This window comes from Myotis myotis, unplaced genomic scaffold (genome assembly GCF_014108235.1).
Source record: "Myotis myotis isolate mMyoMyo1 unplaced genomic scaffold, mMyoMyo1.p scaffold_m19_p_19, whole genome shotgun sequence".
Lineage (NCBI taxonomy): Eukaryota > Metazoa > Chordata > Mammalia > Chiroptera > Vespertilionidae > Myotis > Myotis myotis.
The window spans coordinates 18,084,312-18,103,891 of record NW_023416323.1 but is presented as its reverse complement, the minus strand read 5'-3'; the positions used below and the strand labels follow the sequence as shown (position 1 = coordinate 18,103,891).

At 55.5% G+C, this 19,580-nt stretch overlaps 1 protein-coding gene across 1 annotated transcript in view; it reads right to left on the bottom strand.

Annotated features, from left to right (window-relative positions):
* Positions 1–18,846, bottom strand: part of SLC38A8 (solute carrier family 38 member 8) — a 29,567-nt gene extending 10,721 nt beyond the window's left edge. Inside the window, exons 1-8 of the mRNA XM_036345494.1 lie at positions 18,329–18,846; positions 17,823–18,007; positions 13,500–13,698; positions 10,662–10,791; positions 9,736–9,837; positions 6,439–6,496; positions 1,854–1,968; positions 352–499 (exon numbers count right to left, since the gene is read on the bottom strand). Of these exons, the coding sequence (XP_036201387.1) occupies positions 352–499; positions 1,854–1,968; positions 6,439–6,496; positions 9,736–9,837; positions 10,662–10,791; positions 13,500–13,698; positions 17,823–18,005 (935 nt within the window). The 5' untranslated portion in view covers positions 18,006–18,007; positions 18,329–18,846. The remainder of the gene's footprint in view (positions 1–351; positions 500–1,853; positions 1,969–6,438; positions 6,497–9,735; positions 9,838–10,661; positions 10,792–13,499; positions 13,699–17,822; positions 18,008–18,328) is intronic.
* Positions 18,847–19,580: the final 734 nt, after the last annotated feature.

Genomic DNA, 19,580 nt, shown 5'->3' with positions numbered 1-19,580 from the left:
GCTCCAGCCCTCTCACCTGCCTGCCTTCGGGCGCCCTAGAGGCCCCGCCCCCTGCCCTGCACACCTGGCAGGGCTCCGGTTCCACCAGGGGCTGTTATTCCCCAGGCACCGCGCCAGCAGCGAGGGGCCACGCAGTGGGTGGTCAAGGGCCGGCTGGAGACCAGGCTCCAGTGCTGACGCCGCTCCCTGTTGATGCTGGGCCAGTGACCCCATTACCTGACCTGCTTACTCCTCTATGAAGCAGAGATGGCGGCCGCCCCACCATACACGGGCTAGCAGTGCCTGGCACGGCTAAACCATGATCAGTATCAGTGCCCTGCGCTGAGCACACCCCACCCCGAGCCAGCTCACCTCCCCAGGAAGAGCACAATGGGGTAGACGGTCACAATGGAGACGGCGAAGAGGACTCGGGCCACGATGATGACCTCATCGTCACCCGGGTAGGACATCAGGATGTCGGCAGAGACTTCGGTCCCGAAGGTCAGGAAGCCATAAACGCCTGGGAGGGAGGGAGGTGGGGCAGGGAGCTGATGAGAAAATGCTGCGCCCCTCCCAACTCTGTCTGACACACCCACCGGCTTCTACCACCTGTAAGGCTTTTCCTAGGAGCCGACAGAAGGTTCTGGAAGAGTTCTCTATTCTGCCATTTCCCAAGGTGTTCCTGACCTCAGCCTACGGGAGACTCTGTTCCTCTGACTCAAAACTCCCACTGGGCAAAGCTATTGGAACCCTTCTTCCAAATAGCCCACCAGGGCCTGTTCATGGAGTGGGCACTGCAGGGGCACACAGCGCTCTGCAGACGATATCAGTGCCTTTCATGCCCGTCATCCCACTCCGACAGCACCCAAAGAAAGCCATTGGCAGCGCACCCATTTTCCTGATGGGGAAGACCAAGACCCAAGGTGTCAACAATTGCCAGAATCACACAGACAGCACAGAACTGGGTACAGCGCACCAGGCCCCTTGCCTGCAACCCAATGCTGCCTCTCACAGCCTAGTTACCTGCCCTGCCCTGAGACACCCATCTCTGGCCAAGAGCTATGGCTCACTTTAGTCTCATGATCCTACTGGCCCTCGACCTGAGCCACCTGGATGTGACTCTCAGTGACCAGGTCATGGCCCTCCTACGCAGGGGCCACAGCCTGACAGGGACCCCCTTCCCCCCCGCCCTCCACCGCTTAGGGAGAGGTCGCCCAGAAAGTTTTTTGAAACCATGGTGTCCAAAGCACCAGGCACATTCTCTGTAGCCCCAGGGCTTCCCCAGCCAGAGGCCCCCACAGGCAGACGAAAGGGCCAGCCTCGGGGCTGGAGGAAGGCGCCTCAAAGTCAGCCTGAGCCTAGACCTGGGCTGTGCTGTGCGCATGCAGTGACCTGGGCAGATCACAGCCCCTCTCTGAGCCACTGCCATCACCTTTGAAGACCCTCTGCGTACATACAGCACAGGTTTGTGAGCGCCCGCATCCATCGAATCCATGAGAACATTTTGCAAACGGCTACCCAGATGTAATGCGATGATGACCATTGTTATCACTATCCCATCAGGCAGCAGCAAGTGGGAACACAGAGCAGGGAGGGGCTGTGAGACAGCTGGGCCAGGGTTAGGGTCACAGCTTTGCCAGGTGAGTTTGGAGACCTTGGCCAACCCATGACCCTGCAGGCCCTGGACCTTCTGAGCCTCAGTTTGCTCATCTATGAAATGGGGCCTTTCCTAGGGGGTGTTAAGGATTAAATGAGAGAAGGCACCCGAACTGCATAGCGCTGTGCTTTGCACACTGTAAGCTCTCTATACATACTCATCATGATTGCCATTTCTCCTGCCAATCCCTACCCAGGTGCCCCAGGCAGGGCCTTACCTGTCAGTGAGTAGACAAGGCAGCAGGCCAGCAAGGACAGCACGGAGACCAGGGCCCAGTGGTACAGGCTCTGGTTGCGCATGCTGCAGTAGATGGAGACAGCAGCTTCGTGACACTAGAAGACAGGCAGGCGCAGTCAGTGGCTAGGCATTTAGACTCACCCAGAACAATCTCAAAAGTGTCCCAAAATACAGGAAACCACCGAACGTCCACCAGCAGTAAAAGGCTTAAGTAAACCACTAGATAGTCATTTGGTGGAATATTACATGGCAATGAAAAAGGATGTACACACTATGCACCTCAACAAGAAAGAACCTCACAGCTTTAATGTTTCTGCAAAGGAAGCCAGACATGAAAGAACATTTTCCTGTACATGAAGTTCAAAATACAAGCCAAACCAGCCCAAACAGGGGCCATCCAGGGCATCATAGGATATTGAGCAACATCCCTGACCTCGACCCACTAGATGCCAGGAACACCTGCCCCCAGTGTTACAACCAAAAATGTCTCCAGACAATGCCAAACTTCCACTGGGGGCACAGTCACCCCCATTGAGAACCACCACTTATGGTGACACAGGCAGAACAGTGTGTGGGTGGGGTGATGTCACTTGGTGGAAAATGTCAGGAGGGAGCCTTCCATAGGAGCTGACAGTGTTCTCTGTCCTGACTGGGTAGTGGCTGCATGGGAGCACACATACTTATGATTCATATATTTCGTATTATGAAACTCGTGCACGCGGGGGGTGGGGGGGGCCGGGGGGGGCCCTCAGCCTGGCCTGCTCCCTCTCACAGTCCAGGAGCCCTCAGGGGATGTCCAACTGATGTAGGGAGTGGGCCTAAACCATCAGTCGGATATCCTTAGCACTGCCGCGGAGGCAGGAAAGACTCTCACCACCACCGCTGCACTGGCCAGCTGTGAACCTGGCTTCTGGCTGAGCAGTGCTCCCACACTGATTACCAGCGGGCAGCTCCTGCATTGAGTGTCTGCCCCCTGGTGGCCAGTGTGCATCATAGCGACCGGTGGTTCAGCCGTTTGGTCAATTTGCATATTAGCCTTTTATTATATAGGATTGTCATAAATTTAAAGTACATCTAGCCCATGCAAGAGCCCACCTGTGCCGGGGACGCTGTTTCCCTGGGGCAGTCCTGGGCAGTGGTGCCTTACAGGCAGCCAGGAGGCCCTGACGTGCAGGCAGGGCTGAGAGGCACCACTGTATCTGGATGTGCCCTGTGGGTTTGGGACCTTCCCAGGCTCCTGGGTCAGGGTTCCCACTGTCACGTCACATGCTTGCTCACTTCTGGTCAAAACCAAATGTGCTGATCTACTCCTGCCCTCTCTCCAGGCCCGGGCCCACTCCTCTCCCTCACTGAGCAAGGCCCACCTGTCCTTCTGCACAGCCACAGGGCCTTTTCTCAAGCCGTTTCCTCTCCCTGGAATTCTCTCCTGGCCTGGCAGCTCCTTCTCATGCCTTAGGAAAGCCTCCCAGGCAGGCCAAGTTCCTCACTCCTGTGTCCCCCGCCCCCCCCCCCCACCAAGTTCCTCTCTCATGTGTTCCCAAACCCACCCCCCACCCAAGTTCCTCACTCATGTGTTCCCAAACCCACCCCCCACCCAAGTTCCTCACTCATGTGTTCCCAAAATCCCCCCCCCCCAGCCAAGTTCCTCACTCATGTGTTCCCAAACCCACCCCCCAGCCAAGTTCCTCTCTCATGTGTTCCCCAAATCCCCCCCCCCCCAGCCAAGTTCCTCTCTCATGTGTTCCCACATGACCCTCCCCCCCACCCTGGCCAAGTTCCTTTCTCATGTGTTCCCCCCGACCCCCCCACCCCACGCGAGCAAGTTTGGGTTTGCTTGTTCAGCATCTACCATCAGCTCCCTGACATCAAGGACCACGTCTGTCTTGCTCCAGCCAAGCGGGGAGCCTGGCCCACCGCTGGGGAATGCTCCAGGGGTTACTCGTTTACCCATCCCTTTAAGTAACCCACCCGCAACAGGGAGGCTGCCCCTACCCAGCCCGCGCTCTCCGGGACTCAGGTCTTACCAGTCTGACTCAGTGCAGTCTGGGTGCCACGGAAACTAGCCCACCGCGGTCCCCAGGGAGCTCACATGTACCTTCGAGGGCAGACTAGCCGCGGGCACCAGTGCCTCTTTGGCTTTCTTTCCCGGGACTTCTCTGACCTCACAGGCGCCCTCAATCCCTGGGGACCCTCAACCGAGGGGCAGGGACTCCGTGGGTCAGTGCTCCCCCCCCTGTCTCCCAAACTCAGAAATGGGGAATGCTTGGAGGTGTCTGGGGGAGCCCTGCCCTTCTTTCTCTGTTTGTCCTAAGATTCCTGGGTCACGTTTGGTTTCATAGGGAAGGTGCAACAGGTCCCCCGGGATTGGGGGGGGGGGTGGGATGCCCTGCTGGAACAACTGTGGGAGGGGCTGGCTGTGCACAGGCTCGCTACTCGCTGAGCCGGGATGCAGGCAGAGGCGCCCACGCTGGCTAAGGACTGGAAACTGCCTGGTGTGCATGGCTGAGGAATGGATAAGCAAACGGGGGAATATGACTCAGCCATAAAAAGGAACAGAACACTGACACACCCACCAGGTGGATGAGCTCAAGGGCACGATGCTGTGAGCTGTCACAAAGGACCGGCATCGTGGGATTCCATTTATGTGAACCGTCCAGAGCAGGCAGACACAGCAAGGAGACTCCTGGTTGCAGGGGCTGAGGGAGGACTGAGGGGGGTGGGGTGACCGGTAACAGGTTCAGGGTTCTGGGGGAGATGAAATGGTCGAAAATCGACTGTGGTGATGGTCGCACAGCTCTGTGAACATACCACACCCCTGGATCTTACACTTCAGGTGGGTGACATGCATGCTATGTGAGTTCTATCTCAATAAAGCTGTTGTTTAAAAAACAACAACAGAGAAGTCCCAGGTGCGGCCGGGATGGCAACAGCAGAGCCCGCACCCACTCTGCTCCGCAGGCCCCTCCTACCAGCTCCGCGCAGCTGGTGGTGGGGCTGCTGCATGCAGGGGTGGTGTTTGAACCAGGTCAGAGCTCCTGACGACAAGGAGACCTCCCCTCCTCGCACGGCCCTCCAGCCTTGCCCCCTCCCTCCCTGTTTCCTGCCCTCCTCCACACAGACTCTCCCAGACAGACCCCGACAGCCCTGCCTCTGGCCTCCGGCCTCAGCCCCACCCCCACCCGGCAATTCACATCTTTTCCCAAATCTCCATCCTGCATCTGTGTCCCTGGAAACCTCAGCCAGGCCTCGGTTGCTAGGAGAATGGAATGAGGGAGCTGAGGCAAAGGTGAGGGGGCCACCCCGGGAAGCATCTGAAAAGCAGCCCGCAGTGGAGCCCGCCGCGCCATATGGTGCTCAGACACTGGCGAGAGGGGCGCTAAACCACATCCAGACGAACAGCTGACAGCAAAATCGCTGCTCTAGATCTTTCAAAATATTGGGTGTGCAAGGAAAAATGTGAGAATTCTTATAAATGGCTTGCTAAGCCCCAGAAGTGATACCATCAACTCATTTATAAGCAAGAGAAATGGAAATGTTTCAAGATTTTTTTCCAAACTGTTTCTCAAAGAAAATACAAGATGAAGAACAGAAACAGGCGCCAGTTGGCGGCTAAGGGAAGAAAAAACTCAGGGCAGGAAGCTGAGATACTGTCGCTCCTGAACCACACCCCCCCACCCCCACCCCACCAACTCGACTTTGCTCTGGGGTGGTTCTGCTATTGGTGTGCTGGGTAGGTTTTTAGGAGAGAGGCACATCTTTCCTCAAATAAACAATGGAAGAATGGAGTCAGCTGCCACCTGCTAGGAGCCTGGAAAACCCGGAAGGCGGGGAGCAGAGCCCATGCTCTCTGCTATACCCTCTGGCACCCCGGGGACCCCAGCTAGCAGAGCCCTTTACAGCCCTGCAGCCCACCAGGCATGCTCCCTCCCTTTCCTCTACCTCCTCTCCCCTCCTCCCCTCACCTGTGCCGTCCCTTCTAGCTGGACCGCCCTCCCCTTCACCTGGCACCCCCTACACATTCTTCAAGATCCTTTCAGACATCAGTGCCTGAAAAAGGGTGTCTGACTCTGCCCCGCCCAGGGCTGTCAGAAGCCCCTCAGCTGGACTGCACAGAGCCCACCCTCAGTCCATGACTGTCAGACACTCTGCCCCGTACCCCCACCACGCAGCCCCTGCACACCTTCCAGCCCCCGCCTCCAGAGGCAGGATGCTTCCTCTCCGAGGCCCCTGGGACAGAGATCTGCTGAGGACATGGACAACTCTGGGTGTCCTGGCATGGCAACTGTCCAGCGAGGGTTTTACAGACAGAGGGACAGGTGCTGAATTCCCACTCTGCTGCTGCTGCTGCTGGCTGCCAGTGGGGGCCGGGTTCCCCAGTTCAACAGCAAGTCACACCTCACTGAACCCAGATTCTAACACACGCGCCGTCTCCGGAAGACAGCCCATCACATCCTGGAACAGGCCTTCACCCCTCTCTCCTGCCAGGGAGGCCACAGTCTCCCACGGGAGCAGGGAGTCGCCACAGCCCGCCAACGCCACGCTCGCCAACACGGAGCAGAGCTTACCTGAAATCCGAAGCAGATGGTGGGGAAGACACTAAACACAGAGGTCCAGGAGGAAGGGCTGCAAACAGACAAGAACAGGTGTTCATCACAAAAGGCTAACTTCACAGCCACACTCAACTTGAAGATGAGTTTTAAAGACCAGAAAGGTGTCACTGAGCACGGCTGTAAAATGTATTTTTAATTGTTGCGTCCACTCCCGGGTTTGGGAGATGGGAAGGGAGCCATGCTCTGTGTTGCACTCTCTAATTACATTTGAGCTGGCATTTTGGTAACTTGACGTTCTCTGGGCTGGCAGAGCTTGGAAAGGGCACGACGAGCAGGAACTCCCAGCCTCCCTCTGAGGCTGCCTGTTCCTGTGAGGTTAGGGCTGGGGAGCTCAGGCAGCCTCCATGAAACAGACCCCAGCAGTGCAGGGATGGTTTGACCTCCATGAAACAGACCCCAGCAGTGCAGGGATGGTTTGACCTCCATGAAACAGACCCCAGCAGTGCAGGGATGGTTTGACCTCCATTCAAACAGACCCCAGCAGTGCAGGGATGGTTTGACCTCCATCAAACAGACCCCAGCAGTGCAGGGATGGTTTGACCTCCATCAAACAGACCCCAGCAGTGCAGGGATGGTTTGACCTCTGCCCAAGCTCCAAAAAGGACAGAGGTGTGCATGGGCAGAATTTTCAGGACGGTGGCCCTCAAGCTTCCTTTGGCAAGCAGCTCTAGATGCCAGCATCCAGCACCTTTAGGGACATATAGTGAAGTGGGGCGTAAATAACACCTGCTACAGAATCAGGGTTTCCTGGTTATGCCAGAATAATGGCCCCCAAAGAGGCCCATGTCTGAATCCCAGCAACCTGGGAATAAGTGAGCTGACAGGTGTGCATCGGGGTAAGGACTCAGGTGGGAGGTGACCCTGGCTATCTAAGCCCAATGTGTCGCATGAATCCCTGAGATGAGAACCTTTCCTGGGGGTGGGCGGAGGGGGCTGTGACTACGGAGATAGGGTCAGAGAAGGAATGCTGCTGGCTTTACAGATGGAGGCAGGGCCATAAGCCACGGAGAGCAAGTGTCCCCTAGAAGCTGGGAAAGGCCAGGAAACAGATTCTTGCCCAGAGCCTCCAAGAGGAACACAACCCTGCCAACACCTTGACTGTAGCCCCTCGAGGCCCATTTTGGACTTCTGGCCTCCAGAGATGAGAGAGAGTAAATCTGTGCTGTGTAAGCCCCCGGTTGGTGGTAGTTTGTCACAGCAGCCACGGGACACGTGCGCAGTGCTGACTCCTGCTCGTGCTGCACACGGCTGACTTAACTCTAAAAGCCGCTCATGGCGCCGCCCCACCGGGCTGGGCTTCCCACACTTTCCTCAACTGCCCTGTCCCTGGTGCCAGGCTTCCTGTAACCACCAGAGTGCCCATGTAGGCACGGCCCCATCTGCCCGCCTGCATCCCCTGGGTCCACATGTGCAGGCCCCCTAGCCCCGGGAAAGAGACCCCAGAGCACAAGACCTCCCCTCCCCCTGACTCGAGGCTGCAGATTAGCAGTGAGCCTGCCCTCATTGGTTCTTCCTTCTCTAAGAGATGTCCGTCAGCATAAATAGGGCTGGGCATTTCTCTGCTCCCCTCCTCAGAAGAGCTCTTTCCTGCCTCCTCCCTTCTCTCCTGAACCCAATCCACCTGGGCTTTCACTGCCTCTCCTGCCCTGACCAAGTAACACCACCAGCAGCCTCCAAATCCATGCCCAGGGCTCAGCCCATTGTAACCAGGAGCAACATTTGGCAATGATCATGCCAACTTCCTGAAATTTTGTTCACCGACATCTGCGACCCACCTACTATTATCCTCTATCCTGGTTGAATAGTGTCCCCCCAAATTTACATCCACTGGGAACCTCAGAGTGATGCCTCATTTGGAAATAGGTCTCTGTAGATGTAATTAGTTAAATTAAGATGGGGTCACACAGGCGTAGGTTGGGAGCTGGTGCAATGACGGGTGTCCTTATAGGAAGGGAACAGACACCAGGGAGAGGCCGCGTGACGACGGAGGCAGAGACTGGAGCCAGGCATCCACCTTCCAGCCAGGGACCACTGGCAGCCCCGGGAGCTGGACGAGGCGGGCAGGGCTCTCCCCTGGAGCCTCCAGAGGAAGCCTGGCCTGCCCCACCTTGATTCTGGACTCCTGGCTTCCAGAACTGAGAGAGGATAAGCTGTTTTTGTGTGAAGCCACCAGGTTTGTGGTCATTTGTCACAGCATCTCCAGAAAGCTAACACATCCGACACCCACCCCTCCACAGCTCCTCCTCCTCCCCCGACCTCTCAGTACCGGACAGAGCACTGTGGGTTCTGAGTGTACCACCCTGCCCAGTCCAGGGCCTTAAATGCCATCTCTGGGCTGACACCAGCCACATTCCTCCCTCCAGCCCAGCTTCTCTCTCCCTGAATCCAGACGCAGGTCTGACAAGCTACCTGTACCTTCATTTAGGCATTCAAAGCCAACTCCAACCTCACACCCTCTCCCTCTCCCCCAGCCACCTGCTCCTCTCGCCTCCTCCGTCCTAGGAAACAGCACCGCCACCTTCCCGGTGCTCAGGCCAGAGCTCAGAGCCACCCTGGACTCCGCTCTCTCAAGCTCCACTTCCAATCTGTCTGCCAGGAGGGGCCACATAATCTGGGGCCCAGTGCAAAATGAACATGGCGGACCCTCGTTCGACAACGATTAAGAACATTGGGATGGTGGCAGCAGGGCATTAAACCGAGTGCAAGGCCCTTCTGCACGCAGCCCTGGGTAAGTTCATAGGTCACATGCCTACAGAGCTGGCTGTCACCCGAAGATCCGATTTCAAGCCCCTGCTGTGCTCACACCCTGAAGCAGCTGCCCAGCAAAACCCTTCCTCAGTGAGGCTCCCCGTCCCCACAGGACACCGCCCCCTCCTGGCCTTGCTCAGGCCTCAGGCCGGTGGGGTCACACTGGCCTCTGTCACTCCTGCTCCCTCTGCCCAGGCATCGGCATCTCGCCGGCCGGTTCCACTGGCTCCAGGCTGTGGGGACACTGCTGCGAAAGCCCAGGAGCCAGGGTGGAGGGCTTAGAGCTGCGTTCCTTGGCCTGTCCCTGGTTCCTACTGCCCAGCTGTGTCCATTCTGGGGGGGAGGGGGGGACAGGGGCCTTCGCTGGGACCTCAGGCATCAGAGGCACCAGGCGTTTCGCTGAGAGGAGCGGGGCTCTGTGCAAACAGTGGGGAGAAGTGTCCTTCCTGCAGGATCCCCTGCAGCACCCCAGGAAGCCAGGGAAGGCCATCCCCTCAGACTCACCTCAGCGCAGGACGGGGCTCGCGAGCAAGGTCCTGGGGCCTCAGGTAGTACTGCGCCACGATGACCAGGGCCAGGTAGCAGGCGGCCAGGGTGCCTAGGAAGCTAACACGCAGACGATGCATGACCACAAACACAGAGGGGGTCTGAATGCCGGCTCTGCCCACACGGGCAAGGTGCCAGGCAGTTCTCATGGCTCCGTGCCTTGGGTCCCTCATCTGCAAGCGGGGATGTGGGAGATCTTTCAGGTAGGACTGTGCTCAGGCCCAGGGTCAGATTGGGCCAGTTCCTAACTGGCCGCACCTGCGAGGCTGTGGTGACCACCGGCACCGTCTCTCCAACGGCCACTCAGCCTCGGATGTGGCAGCTAAGCCAGGACACCGGCTGTGGGGAGGAGGACCCCTGACTCAGTGGGGCGGGATGAGAGACTGGAGGGCTGGGGGCACCTAGGGGCTCTAGTCCCCTATCCCCTGTTTCTCCATTTCCAAGGTAAGACGTCCATTGCTGCTCTGAACACAACAGGGAAACACAAGTGGCAAATTTGCATGAATACTTTTTCCAGACTTTTTTTTTTTCTTCAAAAATATATGTAAAGCCACAGACCACAGTATGAAAAACAGTACGTGTATGTCTGCCTCTGTGCCTGTGAGTGCGCACGTGTGGGCATATGAAGTCTGTAATAGTTAAAGAAAACAGCAGCAGCAGGTTATGCATTATGGTAGTTTTCTCTTTTGCTTCTATTTCCTATCACACACGTTACTTGTGTGATTTTTAATGTTTTCCCCCTTCTCCAAATGGGAAGGCCAACGCTAACAGCTCCCCTAGCAGAGGCGGACGGAGCCCCCCTCCCACCCACCCCCAATACCAACCCAGGGCAGTGGGGACCTAGTCAAAGCCGCTGCCCTGCCAGGAAGCCTGCAGCCCCGTACCTCGTGACTTTCTGAAACCTGATCTCCCTCGGGGCGGACAGGGGCAGGATGACCAGCATGGAGAGCAGGGTCAAGGTGAAGCGCTGGTCGGCGTACCAGGGCTGCAGGGCGGGCAGGAGGAAGTCGCACACTGGTGGGAAGGCGGAGGAAGGGGGGCCGCAGTGAGACTGTGGCTCTCACCCAGCAGTCAGAGTCCTGCCCCGGGCTCCCGATCTCCTGCCCGGGGTTGCCATGGACACTGTCAGCCCTGTGAGTCTAAAGGGATGGGACAAGCGTGATGGGGACCCCATCATGTGCCACCACGAAGGAAGGATCTGGCTGCAGAAACTCATTCGACAGACGCTCACTGGGCTCCTCCCAGCCAGGCACTGCTCCCCGTGCTGGAATCCAGCCACAAGTGAGACAAAGGACCTACCCTGAGGCACCTGGGCCCTTATGTTCTTGTAACACAGCGTTTCTCAACCTGTGGGTTGCGACCCCTTTGGTGGTCGAACGACCCTTTCACAGGGGTTGCCTAATATCAGATATTTATATTTAGATATTTATATTATGATTCATAACAGTAGCATCATTATAGTTATGAAGTAGCAATGAAAATAATTTTATGGTTGGGTCACAACATGAGGAACTGTATTTAAAGGGCCAGAAGGTTGAGAACCACTGTTGTACCAGATCCTTCTGTTTCTGCTTGGGAGCTCAGGGGGGGTGTGGGTCTAGCAGGGGCCAGGGTGGCTTTTTGGTCCTGGGCAAAGCCATGTTCTCTGTCACCACTGCACAACGAACTACCCCAACATGGCCTGGCGCGTCCACTTGATTATCTGCCATGAGCAGGATGTGAAGAATGAGATAGGGCTGAGCGGGCTACTTCTGCTCATGTGGAACCCACGGGGGTCACTTGAGGGTATTTGGCTGGTGGGAGGGCTGGTCTGGAGGGTTCTCGATGGCTCTCCCCACATCAGGTGCCTGGTGGGGGCACCGTGGCTCAGCTGGGCCTTCCCTGCAGTTTTGGGGCCTCTCCACATGGACCCCCTCGTCCAGTGATGGTGAACCTTTTGAGCTCGGCATGTCAGCATTTTGAAAAACCCTAACTTAACTCTGGTGCCGTGTCACATAGAGAAATTTTTTGATATTTGCAACCATAGTAAAACAAAGACTTATATTTTTGATATTTATTTTATATATTTAAATGCCATTTAACAAAGAAAAATCAACCAAAAAATGAGTTCGTGTGTCACCTCTGACACATGTGTCGCCATCACTGCTTTAGGTAGTCCTCCTGCGGAGAAGCCTGGACTTGCCCCAGAAAGACCCCCCCGACCACCCCCCCCGCAAGTACCTAACCAGAAACACACACACAATGCTCTCTCCTCCCCAGTCAACACCCCCAGAACCAGGTGGCCTGTATCTAATCAACTCTGATCACTCTGGGCTCTACAGCTGAGCCTGCACGCAGCTTCAGGATCCTCCTCACACGGCAGCACACCCGGTGACCCGAGGTGAAGCTGACGTGGCCTCGACTTGCCACTTGCAAGCAGGGCGTTTTGTACTCATTTACCCACCGTAGGCTCAGATCTACCAACCTCAATGCTGCCCCAAACACAGAAGCCTCTAATCGCAGCACCCCAGAGCCAGGGGCCTTTTTATTCACGGTTAAAGTGACGGAGAGAGCAAACCAAAGAAACATCAAAATGTCGGAGCGAAATCTAACCATATCAATAATTACATTCCAATTAGAAGTCTGTCTGTGATCGTCAAGATGATTTTTAAAAAAACCACGACCCGACCATATGCTACCTACGAGAAATGCACTGGGAAGCCCATGTCAGTCTGGTTCACAGAGAATGAACGGGAAGAGAAACACTGCAGAACCACTAATCTGAAGGCAGCTGGAGCGCCCACATTTACAGTAGAGGAGGGTGATTTAGCGACCAAGTATCACCAGAGACAAAAGCAGGTATTTCATGACAATAAAAGGGTAGTTGGTGGGTGGGTGCCTATGACGGAGCTTCCAGGACTGGACAGTTAAAAGTGAGAAACATAAAATCTTCAACTGTGATTGCAGGCTTAACACCCTCACTCAGGCGAATAGAATAACTAGACCCAAAACGTCAGCAAGGGCATGGGGACCTGCTCAAAGCTGTGGAGAACCTTGACCGGATGGAGAGTTCCAGAACACTGCACCCCACGCAAAATGCCCACCAACACAGAACATGTGGGGGCCACAGGGCAGTCTCAAAGACCAAAAAAGCGGAAATCACCAAGTGTGTTGTCTGACCACAATGCAATTAAGATAGAACCCAAAAAAGGGATCTAAAAAAAGTCCCGAATAATTAGAAATCAAACCACACAACGTGAAACACCCTGTGAGTCAAAGAAATCACAGCAAAATTTAACAAATGTTTTGAATGGGACAAAAATCAAAATAGATATCTAAATTGATGGGGATGCTACTAAAGCCGTGCTCAGAGGGAAATCGTTAGTGGGGAACTAGAGGCCCAGGTGCATGGGGTTTAGTCTCCAACGTCCCAAAACTCAAGGTGTGATTGGTTCCCTCCCACAGGGCTTCTCTGCAGTGGACCCCACTAGACAGCCAGCCACAGCCTGTCCCTGACCGCCCCCCCCCCCCCCCCCCGCCACCCCCCAGGACTCTCCCTGTGCTGGTAATTACTAATTCCAAGTCTCCCGTCTCCAGGACGTTAGGAGCTCAGGGGTGGTCTTGGTTTCTGCTGTCCCCCAGGGTCCCGCTCAGTGTCCACGTCCTGTTCCAAACCAGGAGCCCCAGGGGGCATAAGGAGCACCGAACCCTGAGGCCACCCCACCTCCAGTGCAAGTACTTACGCTTCTCCAGCTGGTCCCCGATCACCCTGAGGAAGGCCACGGAGATCATGAGCAGGTTGACGATGAAGCAGGCCTCACACAGCTTCCCGACGGCAGGTCCGCACAGCCCTCGAACCACGCCCTGGTAGGTGGTCTGGCCACTGACGGAGGCGGCATAGCCCAGGATGACCAGCCCACTGATCAGGAAGACCAAGGAGACCTGCAGAGCAGGACTGTGGGCCAGGGTGCTCCCAAAGGCCACCACCCAGCCAGCTGCCCCTGGGGACTTGGATATGGCTCCCTCCACTGGGCCTCTCGCCTGTAGAAGTCACACTGCCTATGGCCTGGGGCCCCTCCCCTGTGCTGAAACTAGAGCTGCAGGGTAGGTGGACTGTTGAGGCCTTGCTGGTGGTCAGTCTGGGATTCATACTACTCTGCCCAGATGGACAGATGAGGTATCAGAAACGCAGATGGTGCTAAAACTGCACGGGCTACATGTATACAAGGGTTATCCCCTGAAGAGGCACAACAAATGCACCTCTGTCAAGACACAGAACATTCTACCACCCTGACGTGCCCTCCTGTCCCATCCCAGTCACTTTATGCCCCAATCCTGTCCCCAGAAACCACTGGTCTAATATTTTTCTACTTTTACATATTTTGGCATCTGGCTTCTTCCTCAGTGTCGTGCTTGTGAGATCCAGCCACACTGGTGATCACGTGTTACTCCTATTTTTGCTGAGTGCCACCCCATGTATGGATGCAGTCACAGTTGCTTCTTCCAGCCTGCTGCTGACAGGCACCTGGTGGTTCTTAGTTTCTGGCTACTGTGAATAAAGCGCTGAGCACCCGGAACAAGTCCTTGTGAGGACCTGTGTTTTGTCTTCCTGGACATGCCCTCAGGAGAATTGCTGGGTCATAGATTAGACCCGTTTTTAACTAAGAAATTGCCAAACTGCTTTCCCAAGTGCCTGTGCCACTGGACACCCCCATCGGTGCATGGGAGCCCCACTTGCTGCATGGAGCTAAATGGTTTTGAGCTTCTGCAAGACCGGTGGCTACCTGCCCCAAACTGAACTTGGTCTCCAGGCCTCCACACCCCTGCCCCGGGTTCTGGGGAAGAATGCTGAGCTGGGACATGCTCAGACAGGGCACGGCCCTGACCAGCAGATTCATTCTGTGACTCCAGACGCCACAACACAGCTGCAGAGGAGGAACATCTAATTGGACTGTGGGAGAGGAACTTGGAACTTCCGAGTTGGGAGGAACACATGGCTCCCTTCGGTCCCTGAACCTTTGCCCATGCCAGTTCCACCACTTCCCCTCACCTGGCGAACGCCTAATCTTCCCCCTCCTCTCCAAGGCCATTTCCTCCAGAAAGCCCTCCTGACACTTCACCCTCAGGTGCACTCAGCCCCTCATCTCAGGCTCTGATAGAACTCTGCCTTCTTGGGTACACTGCCTGCCGTGGGCAGAATGGTGGTCCCCAAAAGACAAGTCCACAGCCTCACCTCCACCACCGGTGCAGGTGACTTACTGGGCAGTCTCTTCAGATGTAATTAAATAAAAAGGGATCTTTGCAGGAGTAATTAAGGACCTTGAGATGGGTCATCCTGGACCATCTGGGTGACCCTGAAATCCAATGACAAGTGCCTTAGACGAGACAGAACAGAAGACATAAAAAGGAGGCTCTGTGATGATGGAACAGAGGCTGGGGTGATGTGCCCACAACCCAAGGGATGCCTGGGGCCACCAGGAGCTGGAAGAGGCAGGAAGGAGGGAGCAGGGCCCTGCTGCCAGACTGCTTTCACTCTTCTGCATCCAGGACTGTGAGAGGATACATTTCTGATGTTTGAAGCCACTCAGTTTTCGGTCCTTGGGCTACTAGACATATGCTTACAACATATACTACAGGGTCTCCAACATCTCTCACCCAGAGCCTCTCAGCTCTGTGAACACTGGGTTGTGGCATTTTCTGCTCACCATTTAGTCCCCAGAGAGGTGCCTGACACATAGTAGGCACTCAGTAGATAGGTACTTGAGGATGAAGGGAAGGGGGTGGGACTAAGGGATCCTCTGCCAGTGAGGCATTCGCGAGAGGGACCCTGACAGACAGCAAAGAGCCCTTATTGCTCATGCCCAGGCTCCGCCTCTGCAACTTCTGACTGAGGGTCAGGTTCATTCAATCTTAGTAATCCTCCAATGCTAACGGGTCATGAGAGACCTACCACCTTGCACCACTGACCTCCTGGTGGTGGGAATATTTAAATGCGCCTGAAGTCCAAGTTGGCCCCTTGCAACGGGGTCAGAGCAGAAGTCTCCCAAGAGGAGGGGAGAGGCGGGGAGGGGCAGTGGGCCCATTACCAGTCTGATTCCTTCGCTTGTCCAGGGTTTCAATTCATTCATGTCTTTAGACCACACTGTACAATGTGCAAGCCACACTAGCAGCCTCCACATCACCAGGAGCTCATCAGGATGCACAGCCTCAGACCTGCCCAGCCCTGCTGAGTCAGCATCTGCATTTCAGCAAGGTGCCCAGGAGTGCTGCAGGGGTGTGAGGAGTGGGGGCCACAGCTCTGCTTCCCAGCCCTGCCTGCCACCCTGAGACTGGACACTTCTGTGCCCAACCACACCCCCTGCATTAACTCCTCATTGTCTGAAAGGGCAGCCTTTTGTTTTGTTTTATTAATCCTCACCCTAGGATATTGTTTTCCATTGTTGTTTTTTAGGGAGAGTGGAAGGGGAGGGAGGGAAGGATAGGGGGTGAGGAGAGTGAGAGTGAGAGTGAGAGTGAGAGTGAGAGAGAGAGAGAGAGAGAGAGAGAGAGAGAGAGAGAGAGAAAGAGAGAGAGAGAAACATTGATTGGTTACTTCATGCACCAGCCCCAACCAGGCTGGGGATAGAACCTGCAATCCAGGTACCTGCCCTTGACCAAGAATCGGTCAAGAGCTGAAAGGGCAGCCTTCCTGTTGCACCCATCCAAACACAGCTATGTTGCACCTCTCATGCACCTGGACAAGTCCTTCCATTTCTACTGGGGCACAGGGCAACGTCACCCCCTCAGAGTCCTCCGACCACCTGTTATGTTGCCCCACCCTCTGTCATGTGACCCTCCTAACACTACCCACCATCTGAAATATCTTATTTGATATTTCAAGTATCTTGTATCCAACCCTGTGGCCTACACACAGAACGGGACTGCCGGAGACCAAGTCCAGCATGTCATAATTTCAAGAGTTTCATCAAAAGGTTGATGAGACTTGGGGACTCAACAGGGTTGAGTCACACATGTAGTCACCTGTTGGGAATGGCTGAAGGCATTTCCCCAAACCTGAATAGGAAACTGATTGTGGCTGCCAGACAATTAAAGGGCATCTTAATCTACATGTTATTGCCTCCTACTGGCCAAACACCTGAACAGCCGATAGGCTAATTCCCTCATTCTGACAATGTTTCTGTATACCCTTTGCAGTGTATATCTCTGCCTCGCCTCAGGACAAGTTGTGTTAATAAAAAGCATGGGGTCCTGGGGACGAGGAGAACCTAAGGCCTTAGACTTAAGATCTTGGAACTTAGCTCCTTTAGCTAAGCTCCTCTGACCCCCAAATGCCTTTCTAAATTATATCTCGTCTCCGGACTCTTTATTAGTCTCTGGATTCCTATTTAACATCTATGCACAGCCTTCTCTAGATTCCTGAACCCTTCTTGATGCTGGGACAAGAACCCCAGCACCAGACCATTAAGAACAGGACCATTATCAGCTGGCTGCCATGGAAAAGCATGTGGGCTGCCTGTCAAAGGGCTTACCACGGAACACGGCTCCTGGCAGCCAGAGAATCACTGCAAACAAAAGAAAGCTGTGCTAATCAGTGCTTCTCTGCTACAGCCGCTCAGCCCTGACCGCCTGGAAAGGGAGCTCAGCTGGAAGGCAGGCCCTGGAAGTGGCTGCCGGCCTCTGACATGGCAGAGGGCCTGGCCCAGCTCGCGTGGGGGTGTCCCAGCCAGTCCTGGTCCTGACCTGATCTGAACATGGACCTGAGACCAGCGGGCAAGTGAGGTCAACTGGCCAGGCGATTGCTCAGAGACTGAGTGTTCTCCGCGCTTTCCCAGCGGAGATGTCAGGTTCATTGGATCCAGGTGTTGTGCCTGGCAGCAGCCTGGGCGGGTAGAGGCTGTTGTGTGCCCAGGTACAGTTATCTTCTCCCCTCATGAGCTCAGCGGGCAGAAAACCAAACCCCACAGATGTACATAGTCTCTAAGACAGGCAGCTCTGCAGACCTGCTACTGAGGATGCCGCCTGGATCCTGCCCGGGAGACCCCCCCAATCACTTCCCAGGGGCTTACCAGCTCTACCAGGAAGGCGGGGGCCACCCCACCGGCCTTGTAGAAGGCCCAGGGGAAGTTGAGCAGGCCGGCCCCCAGCGCAGATTTCAGGAGGATGAAGGCAGCGCTCAGTGAGGACAGACCGGGGCTGGCGGTCCCAGGCTTTTCCAAAAGGCCTCTGCTTCCAGGGGTCTGTCCCTCCATGGCTAGAAGCAGCAGAAGGGTGGAGAGGAGACAGTCTTCGCACTTCCTTCCCCGTTCATAGCCGGTATCACTCTCTGGCTACCAAAGGTCTCTCCCCAGTTGTCCCAGCTACCACATCTCCCTCTTCCTGCACCTCTGCTGCCCCTTTTCCTTGCTCACTCACTGGCCCATCACTTCTCTTCCTCGCTGCTTTCCGCCCCTCCCCCTCTAGCTTTCTACCAGCTTATCCTCACTTCTGCTCTCAAACTAAAACGAAGGACCCCATCACAGCCCTCGGCTCCCTCCCCCATATCCCCACCTCTCCGACAGCCCTTAGTCCTTACCACCAAGTGCAAACTTCAAGGTGAGAGACAGTCTTTGGCCACCTTGGACTCCGACGGACACGGACGGACAGGAACTCAGGCTCACTCCAGGTGGTTCCGCTGCATTTCTTGGGCCCAGACAGGTGGAAGAAGGAAGAGTCCAGCTCTGCAAGGGTGGGTCATGAGTGAGTCGTGAACTAAGGGAGCCCTAAAGAGCATGTGTTTGGGTCATGTCCCAAAACCTAGGGGAGCAGAGACTTGAAGTCAGGGCCATCTGTCCCAAGAACTTGCAGCTTCTGAGACTTCTGGCCTGAGGAAGTCTGAAGACTCCCTCCCCTCCTCCCTGTAGGCGTGGCTTTACCCATTTGCAGAGTGGGAGAGGGAGCTCAGCTGGGAGAGATCAAGGAAGGGGCACACGTGACCTCACGCAGTGATCCGGGTCAGGGGTCAGTTTCTCCAGTGCCTCCTCCCTCCATGCCTGAGACCCCCAGTATGAGGGGGCAGGAAAGAGCTCGGAGCGCAGCATTGTCACCTGTTAGCAATGATCTCCCCACGCCCATCTGCACAGGGGGTCTGTGTGCCTGCCTCACAGGGGGTGCAGGAAGCTGGAGGCAGGCAGAGGCCCAGGTGGGCAGCAGGTACACCGTGGAGAAGATCTCCATTGACCGTGCACAGAATCACCTGGGGTTCCTGTTAAAACGAAGATTCCTATTCATCCCATCTTGAGAGGAGTTGAGAATCACATTTCTCACAAGCTCCGGGAGGCAGGTGCTGCTGGTCCCCGGGCCACCCTTTGAGTAGAGACCACCAATCTGACCCCACACATTGTCAACTAAGCTGGCAGAGTATAAAAAATGGTCCTGTTCCAGAAAATGCAGGCCTAGGAGAGTCAGATCTTGAATTCAGATGTGAGTGTTTATCCCCGGTACCCAAGGCTCAAAACCCTGGGTGAGGGTGTGTTAAACACAGATTGTGGGGTCCCATCCCTAGCGTTTCTGATTCAGTGGGTCTGAGAATTGCCTTTGCTAACCAGCTCCCAGATGGTGTTGATGCTGCTGGGCTGGGGACCCCACTTTGAGAACCGCTGCCTCATGTTAAAAAACATCTTCAATGCCCAGAGCCTCAGCCAATCAGCCCTTATCTGCGGGACACCAGATCCGCCCCACACTTTTTCTCCATGAAGTTTCTAACTGTGTCACTTCCTTGGGGCCCACTCTCTTTATACCTTTACAGGCTCCGCACAACAGGTGGTCAATAAACACTTGACCTGCAG